The sequence below is a fragment of the Salvelinus namaycush genome, chromosome 4 (genome assembly GCF_016432855.1).
Source record: "Salvelinus namaycush isolate Seneca chromosome 4, SaNama_1.0, whole genome shotgun sequence".
Classification (NCBI taxonomy): domain Eukaryota; kingdom Metazoa; phylum Chordata; class Actinopteri; order Salmoniformes; family Salmonidae; genus Salvelinus; species Salvelinus namaycush.
This window is the reverse complement of record NC_052310.1, coordinates 76,813,441-76,826,016: the sequence shown is the minus strand read 5'-3', so window position 1 is coordinate 76,826,016 and position 12,576 is coordinate 76,813,441. Positions and strand designations below refer to the sequence as shown.

At 44.9% G+C, this 12,576-nt stretch overlaps 1 protein-coding gene across 1 annotated transcript in view; it reads right to left on the bottom strand.

Annotated features, from left to right (window-relative positions):
* Window positions 1-12,576, bottom strand: part of LOC120046834 (protein sidekick-2-like) — a 200,304-nt gene that overhangs the window by 173,280 nt on the left and 14,448 nt on the right. The window contains exon 2 of the mRNA XM_038992381.1: window positions 4,152-4,258. Coding sequence (XP_038848309.1) covers window positions 4,152-4,258 — 107 coding nt within the window. The remainder of the gene's footprint in view (window positions 1-4,151; window positions 4,259-12,576) is intronic.

The following is a 12,576-nucleotide window of genomic DNA, read 5'->3' as shown; positions in this document are numbered from 1 at the left end:
GGCATTGCTCGGCCTATGACCACAAGCACTACAGAGGGTAGTGCGTACGACCCGGTACATCACTGGGCTAAGCTCCTGCCATCCAAGACCTCTACACCAGGCGGTGTCAGAGGAAGGCCCTAAACATTGTCAAAGACCCCAGCCACCCCAGTCATAGACTGTTCTCTCTACTTCCGCATGGCAAGCGGTACCGGAGTGCCAAGTCTAGGACAAAAAGGCTTCTCAACAGTTTTTACCCCCAAGTCATAAGACTCCTGAACAGGTAATCAAATGGCTACCTGGACTATTTGCATTGTGTGCCCCCCCCAACCCCTCTTTTTACGCTGCTGCTACTCTCTGTTTTTCATATATGCATAGTCACTTTAACTATACATTCATGTACATACTACCTCAATTGGGCCAACCAACCAGTGCTCCCACACATTGGCTAACTGGGCTATCTGCATTGTGTCCCACCCACCACCCACCAACCCTTCTTTTACACTACTGCTACTCTCTGTTCATCATATATGCATAGTCACTTTAACCATATCTACATGTACATACTACCCCAATCAGCCTGACTAACCGGTGTCTGTATGTAGCCTCGCTACTTTCATAGCCTCGCTACTGTATATAGCCTGTCTTTTTACTGTTGTTTAATTTCTTTACCTACCTATTGTTCACCTAACACCTTTTTTTGCACTATTGGTTAGAGCCTGTAAGTAAGCATTTCACTACACCTGTTGTATTCGGCGCACGTGACAAATAAACTTTGATTTGAAATCCCTCAAATTTCATGTTGCTGTTTGGCCAATGTTCTGTCATCATCGTTCCCACAGTAATCTGCAATGCCTCTCCTCTCTGTGTTCCTCTTTCAGAGTGGTGTGTCTGCAATCCTAAGCGTCTTGGCTCAATATGATGCCTGAAATCTAACCTCTCCCTCTCTCCCTTTCCCCCTCTCTCTTCTCGCTTTACCTTCCTCTCTCACCCTCTCTCTTCTCTCCTTTCTTTCTTTCTTTCTTTCTTTCTTTCTTTCTTTCTTTCTTTCTTTCTTTCTTTCTTTCTTTCTTTCTTTCTTTCTATTTCTTTATTACTCTCTCTCCCCTCCTTCTCTCCCTCTCCATCTCTCTCCTTCCACTGCAGGTGTATTCCCCAATTACTCTGTTTCAGATTCATCACACCATGAGCTGCTGATAGAGAAGAAGAGAGAAAGAGAGTGGGGGTTGGTAAGAGAGACAGATAGAGAGAGATAGAGTGAAGGTGTGAGGAAAAACAGAGAGAGAGTGGCAGATAATAAAGATAGAGAGAGTGTGAAAAACAGAGAGAGATGGAGAGAGAGACAGAGAGCGAGAGAGTGAGGGAGAAAAGTGGAGGGATATGGTTTGTGACACTGCCAGGGACTATACCAGTGGGAAGTACTAGGGCGTATCAGGGAGGAGAGTGCTATGGAGTACTGGGGAGGGGAGTACTAGAGAGAGGAGTACCAGGGAGTACTAGTGAAGGAGTACTAGGGATGGGGGTACTAGGTAGGAGTGTACTAGGGAGTACTGGGGAGGGGAGTACCAGGGAGGAGAGTACCAGGGAGGGGAGTACTAGGAAGGAGAGTGCCAGGGAGGGAGGTACCAAGGAGTACTAGGGAGGGGAGTTAGAGGGAGGGGGGTATTAGGGAGGGGATTACTAAGGAGGGGAATACCAGGGAGTACAATAAAGTACTAGGGAGGGGAGTACTAGGGAGTACTAGAGAGAGGAGTACTGGGGAGGGGAGTACAAGGGACAAGGGAGGCGATTACTAAGGAGGAGAGTACTAGGGAAAACTGGGGAGGGGGGTACTAATGAGTACTAGGGAGGGGAGTACTAGAGATGGGAATACTAGTGAGGGAGTACAAGGGAAGGAGGTACAAGTGAGGAAGTACTAGGGAGTACTAGGGGGGGGGGGGGGGGGGGTATGAGGACGGGGAGTACTGGGGGGGGGGAGTATGAGGAAGGAGAGTACCAGGGAGTACTAGGGAGGGGAGTGCTAGGGATGGGAATAAAAGTGAGGGAGTACTAGGCAGGGGTGTACGAAGGAGGATAGTACTAGGGCATACTAGGGAGGGGAGTACAATGGAGGAGAGAACTAAGGAGGATATAACTAGGGAGGACAGTACGCGGGAGTACTAGGGGGACAGTACTAGGGAGGAGGGTACTAGGGATTACTATGGAGGAGAGTACAGGCCGGGCAGTACTAGAGAGGAAATTACCAGGGAGGGGAGGTACTAGGTAGTACTAGGGAGTGGAGTACTAGGGAATGGGGTACTAGGGAATACTAGGGAGGAAATTACCAGGGAGGGGAGTACTAGGGAGCATTAGAGAGGGGAGTACTAGGGAGGAGGGTACTAGGGGATACTAGGGAGGGGGGTACTAGGACTGGGGATACTAGTGAGGGAGTACTATGGAGGGGAGCAATAGGAAGGAGAGTACTAGGGAGTACTAGGGAAGGGAGTGCTATGGAGTACCAGGGAGGGGAGTACTAGGGAGATGAGTACTATGGAGGAGAGTACTAGGGGGGCGAGTACTAAGGAGGACTAGGGAAGGGAGTACTCTGGAGTACTTGGGATGAGAGTACTAGGGATAACTAGGTAGGAAAGTACTAGGGAGGGGAGTCATAGATAGTTCTAGTGAGGGAAGTACTGGAGAGGAGAGTACTAAGGGAAGGGAAATACAAGGGAGTACTAGGGAGGGGAGTACTAGGGAGGGGAGTACCAGGGAGGAGGGTATTAGGGAGTACTAGGGAGGTGAGTACTAGGGATGGGAATACTAGTGAGGGAGTACTAGGCACTGGGGTACAAGGGAGGAGAGAACTAGGGCATACTAGGGAGGGGATAACAATGGAGGAGATAACTAGTGGGGACAGTACTAGGGAGTACTAGGGAGGAGGGTACTAGGGAGGAGAGTATTAGGGATTACTATAGAGGAGAGAACTAGGGAGTACTAGGGAGGTGAGAACTAGGGAGGGCAGTACTAGAGAGGATAGTACTAAGGGAAGGGATGTACTAGGGAGTACTATGGAGGGGAGTACTAGGGAAGGGAGTACTAGGGAATACTAGGGAGGAGAGTACTAGGGAGGGGGGTACTTGGGAGTACTAGGGATGATATTACCAGGGATGGGAGTACTAGGGAGGGGAGTACTAGGGAGGAGAATACTAGGGAGCAGAATACTAGGGAATACTAGGGAGGGTGGTTTTAGGGAGGGGAGTACCACATAGTACTAATGAGTGAAATACTAGAGAGGAGGGTACTAGGGAGTACTAGGGAGGATAGTATTAGGGAGTACTAGGGATGAGAGTAAGGGAAAAAAGGGAAAGGGGGATACCTAGTCAGCTGTACAACTGAATGCCTCCAGTACTAGGGAGTGCTAGGGAGGGGAGTCTAGGGAGGAAAGTATGAGGGAGGACTAGGGATGAGAGTACTAGGGAGTACTGGGGATGGGAATACTACAGAGTACCAGGGATGGCTGTACTAGAAGGGTAGTACAAGGGGGGGGAGTACTAGATAAAAAATTGTTTTCATTTATTTTTTTTACTCTGCGGTTCAACCAGAGATTAACAGATGTTGTTGTCAAATAAGGGAATAAAATAAGTGGCAGTCATATAAAAACCACAGCACAACATAATCCATCTAATGAGAGGGTCGAGTGGAACAGCTGTCCGGAGGGTCATAGGCTCAGTAAATGAGATGCAGGTAGATATTTCCTCCCCAGATGGAGCTGGCACACTCTCCCACAGCTCCTAGCAAAGGGAACCTGTCTGGATACTCTGTAACACTGTGCACGCACGCACACACACACACACACACACACACACACACACACACACACCACACAACCACACACACACACACACACACACACACACACACACACACAACACACACACACACACACACACACACACACAGGCACGTGTACACACACACACACACACAAACACTTGCATGAACGCACACAGACCCACGCACTTGCACGCAAAACACAAAAAGCATGCCAATTCAGGAAGTGATTTGAATAAAACATTTTCAAACTTTCAAATAATATATTCTACTTTTCAGTTTATTGAAAAGTAATTGATTATTGAATTGTCAATTTAGTTGACTTCCTGAATTGACTGCCACACACAGTCACAGTCACTTACATGCAACCTGCACTTCAGTCCTCCTCTGTAGTAATGCTCCTACACGGTTCCTGATGATACATTGGTAGAAGCCAGCATGGGAACGGTCCAGGGAGGGAATCAAGTACCTGCAAAACACACACATATTACACACATTCACACACACATATTAGATATCTGGAACACATACGATACACACACATTAGACTATTGAAACGCGCACAATACATACATCAATCAAATTGAAGTACGCTTTAAGCGACATCTATTTGTCTAAACACACAATACCCCCAAATGACTGGAGTAACTTAAATACCTCACCTCACAGATTACTGCAGCTGTACATAGCCTATCTATAATTTAGCCCAAACAACTACCTCTTACCCTACTGTATTTATTTATTTATTTTGCTCCTTTGCACCCCATTATATCTATTTCTACTTTGCATATTCTTCCACTGCAAATCTACCATTCCAGTGTTTGTCACGCCCTGGCCTTAGTATTCTTTGTTTTCTTTATGTTTTTTAGTTAGGTCAGGGTGTGACATGGGGAATGTATGTGTTTTGTAGTGTCTATGGGGTGTTGTATGTGTATGGGGCAGAGTAGATGTATAGTTGTCTAGTTATGTCTATGGCTGCCTAGATTGGTTCTCAATCAGAGACAGCTGTCATTCATTGTCTCGATTGGGACCATATTTAAGGCAGCCATAGGCAGTAGGCTTTTGTGGGTAGTTGTCTATGTCTATGTTCTATGTTGCATGTGTGCACTTAGTTCAGGTTTAGCTTCACGATCGTTTGTTTTGTTCATTTTGTAAGTGTTTGTTTTTCCTTCATTAAAAGAAGATGTATTTTTCACGCGCTGCGCCTTGGTCCTCTCTCTCTCACGAAGACGATCGTGACAGTGTTTTACTTGTTGTATTGTATTTACTTCGCCACCATGGCCTTTTTTTGCCTTTACCTCCCTTATCTCACCTCATTTGCTCACATTGTATATAGACTTATTTTCTACTGTATTATTGACTGTATGTTTTGTTTATTCCATGTGTAACTCTGTGTTGATGCATGTGTCGAATTGCTATGCTTTATCTTGGCCAGGTCGCAGTTGTAAATGAGAACTTGTTCTCAACTAGCCTACCTGGTTAAAAAAAGGTGAAAAGAAAAACACGACTGGAGTACCTACAATATCCCTCCACGACTGGAGTACCTACAATATCCCTCCACGACTGGAGTACCTACAATATCACTCCACGACTGGAGTACCTACAATATCACTCCACGACTGGAGTACCTACAATATTACTCCACGACTGGAGTACCTACAATATCCCTCCACGACTGGAGTACCTACAATATCCCTCCACGACTGGAGTACCTACAATATCCCTCCACGACTGGAGTACCTACAATATCCCTCCACGACTGGAGTACCTACAATATCCCTCCACGACTGGAGTACCTACAATATCCCTCCACGACTGGAGTACCTACAATAACTCTCCACGACTAGAGTACCTACAATACATCCAACTGACTGTATCATCAACAATACCCCCACATGACTGAAGCAACTACAATACACCCACATGATTGGAGCAACTACAATACCCCCACATGAATGGTGTACCTACAATACCCCCACATGACTGGAGCACCTACAATACCCCCACATGACTGGAGTACCCACAATACCCCACCATGACTGGCGTACCTACAATACACCCACATGACAGTGTCACCTAAAAAAACATCCACATGACTGGAGTACCTACAATACCCCTACATGACTGGCGTACCTATAATAGACCCACATGACTGTAGAACCTACAAAACATCCACATGACAGGCGTACCTACAATAGACCCACATGACTTGTACCTACAATAACCCCACATGACTGGAGCAACTACAAAACATCCACATGACTGGAGCACCAACAATACCCCCACATGACTGGAGTACCTACAAAACCCCCACATGACTGGAGTAACTACAATTCCCCCACATGACTGGAGTACCCACAATACCCCACCATGACTGGCGTACCTACAATACACCCACATGACAGTGTCACCTAAAAAAACATCCACATGACTGGAGTACCTACAATAACCCCACATGACTGGCGTACCTATAATAGACCCACATGACTGGAGAACCAACAAAACATCCACATGACAGGCGTACCTACAATAGACCCACATGACTTGAGTACCTACAATAACCCTACATGACTGGAGCAACTACAAAACACCCACATGACTGGAGATACTACAATACCCCTACATGACTGGCGTACCTACAATAGACCCACATGACTGTAGAACCTACAAAACATCCACATGACAGGCGTACCTACAATAGACCCACATGACTTGAGTACCTACAATAACCCTACATGACTGGAGCAACTACAAAACACCCACATGACTGGAAATACTACAATGCCCCCACATGACTGGAGTACCTACAATGCCCCCACATGAATGGAGCAACTACAATTCCCCCACATGACTGGTGTATCTACAATAACCCCACATGACTGGAGTACCTACAATACCTCCACATGACTGGAGTACCTAAAATAACCCCCACATGACTGGAGTACCTACAACATCCCCACCTGACTGTATCACCTACAATACCCCTACATGACTAGAGAACCTACAATAGCCCCACATGAATGGAGTAACTACAATACCCGCACATGATTGGAGTACCTAGAAATACCCCAACGTGACTGGAGTGCCTACAATAACCCAACATACTCCTACATGACTGTATCACCTACAATAGCCCCATATGACTGGAGAACCTACAATACCCCCACATGATTGGAGTACCTACAATACCTCCACATGATTGGAGTACCTACAATACCCACAGATGAATGTATCATCTACAATACCCCTACGTTATTGTATCATCTATAATACCCCCACGACACTGGAGTACCTACAATACCCCTACATGACTGGAGTACCTACAAAACCTCCAATTGACTGTATCATCAAAAATACCCCACACATGACTCGAGCAACTACAATACACCCAAATGACTGGAGTACATACAATACCCCCACATGACTGGAGAACCTACAATTGCCCCACATGACAGCTGAACCTACAATACCCCGACATGAATTGAGCAAATATAGTACCCCTCCATGACTTGAGTACCTACAATACCTGTACATGACTGGAGCAACAACAATTCCCCCACATGACTGGAGTACCAACAATACCCCCACATGACTGGAGTACCTACAATACCTCCACATGATTGGAGTACCTACAATACCCGCCTTATGACTGAAGTACCTACAATAACACCCATAACTGGAGTACCTATAATATCCCCCCCCGCCCCCCATGACTGGAGTACCTATAATACCCCCACGTTACTGGAGAACCTATAATACCACCAAATTACTGGAGAACCTACAACACCCCCGCGTTACTGGAGAACCTATAATACCCCCACATTACTTGAGTACCTTCAATACCCCCACATGACTGGAGTACCTACAATACCCCCACATGACTGGAGTACCTACAATACCCTCACATGATTGGAGTACCTACAATACCCTCACATGATTGGAGTACCTACAATACCCTCACATGATTGGAGTACCTACAATACCCTCACATGACTGTAGTACCTACAATACCCCCACATGACTGTATCACCTACAATACCCCCACATGACTGTATCACCTACAATACCCCCTCATGACTGGAGAACCTACAATACCCCCACATGACTGTATCACCTACACTACCCCTCATGACTGGAGAACCTACAATACCCCCACATGACTGTATTACCTACAATAACCCCTCATGACTGGAGAACCTACAATACCCCCACATGACTGTATTACCTACAATAACCCCACATGACTGCAGTACCTACAATACCCCCACATGACTGTATTACCTACAATAACCCCTCATGACTGGAGAACCTACAATACCCCCACATGACTGTATTACCTACAATAACCCCTCATGACTGGAGAACCTACAATACCCCCACATTACTGTATCTACTACAATACCCCCTCATAACTGGAGTACCTACAATACCATCCTAAGACTGGAGTACCTACAATACCCTCACATGACTGGAGTACCTTTAATACCCCCACATGACTGGATAACCTACAATACCCCCAAATGACTGTATCACCTTCAACACCCCAAATGACTGTATCACCTGCAATACGCCCACATGTCTGTTTCACCTACAATACCCCCACCTGACCAGAGTACCTACAATACCATCCTAAGACTGGAGTACCTACAATATCCTCACATGACTGGAGTACCTACAATACCCCCACATGACTGGAGTACCTACAATACCCCCACATGACTGGAGTACCTACAACACTTCCACATGACTGGAGTACCTACAACACTTCCACATGACTGGAGTACCTAAAATACCTCCACATGACTGGAGTACCTACAATACCTCCACATGACTGTAGTACCTACAACACCCCCATATGACTGTATCACCTACAATACCCCTATATGACTGGATAACCTACAATACCCCCACATGACTGTAAAACCTACAATACCCCCACATGACTGTAAAACCTACAATAGCCCCACATGACTGGAGTAAATACAATACCCCCACATGACTGTATCACCTACAATACCCCACAAGACTGGAGTACCTACAATACCCCACATGACTGTATCACTTACAATACCCCCACATGCCTGGAGTACCTACAATACCCACAAATGACTGGAGTACCTACAATACCCACAAATGACTGGAGTACTTACAATACCCACAAATGACTGGAGTACTTACAATACCCACACATGAATGTATCATCTACAATACTGCAACGTGACTGCAGTACCGACAATACCCCCACGTGATTGGAGTACCTACAATACCCCTACATGACTGGAGTACCTACAATACATCCAATTGACTGTATCATCAACATTACCGCACACATGACTCAAGCAACTACAATACACCCACATGATTGGAGCAACAACAATGCTCCCACATGACTGGAGTACCTAAAATACCACCACATAACTGGAGAACCTGAATTACCCCCACATGACTGGAGTACCTACAATACCCCCACATGACTGGAGTACCTACAATAACTCAAATTGGCTGTATCATCAACTATACCCCACACATGACTGAAACAACTACAATACCCCCACAAGACAGGAGTACCTGCATTACCCCCCCAAGACTGGAGTACCTACAATACCCCTCCATGACTAGAGTACCTACAATACATCCACATGACAATAGTAACTACAATACCTCCACATGACTGGAGAACCTACAATACTCCCTCATGACTGGAGAACCTACAATACACACAAATGACTGTATCACCTGCAACACTCCCACATGTCTGTATCACCTCAACTCCCCCACCTGACCAGAGTACCTACAATACCCTCATAAGAGTGTATCACCTACAATACCCCCACGTGACTGGAGGACCTACAATACCCCCACATGACTGGAGTACCTACAATACCCCCTCCCACCCATGACTGGATAACCTACAATACCCCCACATGACTGGAACACCTACCATGCCCCCACATGACAGCTGAACCTACAATACCCACACATGACTATATCTTCTACAATAACCCAACATGATTGGAGTACCTACAATACCCCCACATGAGTTGAGTACCTACAATTTACTCTATCATCAACAATACCCCACACATGACTGGAGCAACTACACTACACCCACATTACTGGAGTAACTACAATACCCCCACATGATTGGAGCAACTACAAAACCCCCACATGACTGGAGTAACTACAATACCCCCACATGATTGGAGTACCTACAATAACCTCACATGACTGGAGTACTACACCCCCCCCCCCCCCCCCCCCCCCCGCCCACGACAGGAGTACCTACAATATCTCCAATTGACTGTTTCATCAACATTACCCCAAACATGACTGCAGCAACTACAATACACCCACATGATTGGAGCAACTACAATACACTCACATGATTGGAGCAACTACAATACACCCACATGATTGGAGCAACTACAATAACCCCACATGACTGGAGTACCTACAATACCCCCACATGACTGTAAAAACTACAATACCCCCACATGACTGGAGTACCTACAAAACCCCCACAAGACAGCAGTACCTACAACAACCCCACATGAGTTGAGTACCTACAATACCCCCACATGATTGGAGTACAAACAATACCCCCACATGACTGTATCACCTAAAATAGCCCCACATGACTGGAGATCCTACAATACCACCCCATGACTGGAGTACCTCCAATACCCCCACATGACTGGAGTACCTACAATACCTCCACATGACTGGAGTACCTACAATACCCCCACATGACTTGAGTACCTACAATACATTCACATGAATGGAGTACCTACAATACCCGCACATGACTGAAGTACCTACAATACCCCCACACGAGTGGAGTACCTACAATACCCTCACATGATTGGAGTACCTACAATACCCCCAATGACTGGAGTACCTATAATATCACCCCATGACTGGAGTACCCACAATACCCCCCCATAACTGGAGTACCTATAATATCCCCCATGACTGGTGTATCTACAATACCCCCCCATTACTGGAGTACTTACAATATCGCCACATGACTGGAGTATCAACAATACACCAGACTTTTTACATTGACCCCCCCCCACACTTGTTTTGTTCACTGCTGCTACTCGCTGTGTTTTATCTTTGCATAGTCACTTCACCCCTACGTACATGTACAAATTATCTTAACTAACCTGTACCCCCGCACACTGACTCTGTACTAGTACCTCCTGTATATTACCTCTTTATTGTTATTTTATTCATGTTTCTTTTCTTTTTTTTCTATGGAAAATATTTTCTTAACTCTTCTTGAACTGCACTGTTGGCTAAGGGCTTGTAAGTAAGCATTTCACGGTAAGGTCTACAATTGTATTCGGCGCATGTGACAAATAAAGTTTGATTTAAAAATTAACAAAAATATACAATTTATTTTGAAATGCATTTATTAAAATACATGTATTTTGAAATGCACTCAATAAAATACATGTATTTCGAAATGTATTCATTAAAATGCATGCATTTTGTATTTTAAAACTCTGAAATACTGTATATTTGCAAGTAGAGCAACAACATACAGCAATGAACATGAACATTCTCAGAAACGGTTAAAAAAACATTTTACTTGCTATAGCTGTGATATGTTGTTTATCTACCTTTGTTGAATACCCTGAAGTCACTCTGGTTAAGAGTGTCTGCTAAATAGGCACTTGCATAGATAGGGCTCCTGTGTAGAGCACATGCTCCTTACAGTCTCCAAAGTGCCTTTTTCGGTGGTGATATAATTTCCTCATAAAAATATTTTTGTTTTATAGATTTTTTGTCCTTGCTGTTCTGAACCCACTGTCCGCAAGTCGTCGTTAAATTCTTAAATATGTTTCAGAACCAAAAATATGTGCTTCTTGATTGTTGACCAATGACCAGTCATCATCATTGGCTGGCCCGCATATCCAGATTAGTGACCAGAAAGAACTTGTTTAAATATCCTCCAGTTTTGCCTGGCACAAACAGAAAAGTCTATGTTTATTATCCATTTAAAAAACAGTTTAGCAATCGACTACTGATTTATCTTTACCAGAACAACAGGCTACCTGGTGATTTGATTGATCATTTTCATATTTCAGATAGGCATGTTTGGGTGCAAACTGGTTGAATCAATGTTGTTTCCATGTCATTTCAATGAAATTATGTTGAACCAACTTGGAAGAGACATTAAATTGACATCTGTGCCCAGTGGGAGGATACTGGCTATATGTTTAAAGATAAGCAGTTGTAACATCGCACGGCCGTCAATATTATGGGATGGAGATGTAACCTATTCTGGGGAATTTATTACAATATTTTTGAGGAAAAACGTGGCTCCCTGGCTAGCAATGAGCACTCTGCAGGAAGGCTGCCCTCCAAAATGATAGAGCTTTGCAGACAGAACATGCTTTCCATCTGATCCTGCAACCTCCAAGTAGCCTAGCCTGTATCATTTTGCTCGCTCTGGACTCCAGACAAGTGACATGATGTATCCATCCCTAGCGGATATTGGCTACTAACATGAATGACTTTCAGCTGCAAATACAGGTGTAAAACGCAGTTTATTTCTGTAGCCTATCTTGAGTTTTGAAAAGTCATCACTGTTTATGGCTGTAACGAAAGGCTACATTTGCTCAGCAATTGTGGGTGCATGTTCGCATGTGCATGACTTGGCCTTTGCCTCTCCCGAGCCCGTTGGGGAGCTGCAGCGATCAGACAAGAACGTAATTGTGGAGAAAAAGGAGGGTAAAGAAAAAATACTAAAATAAAAAGTTTTAAAACCAGTGGGACAAC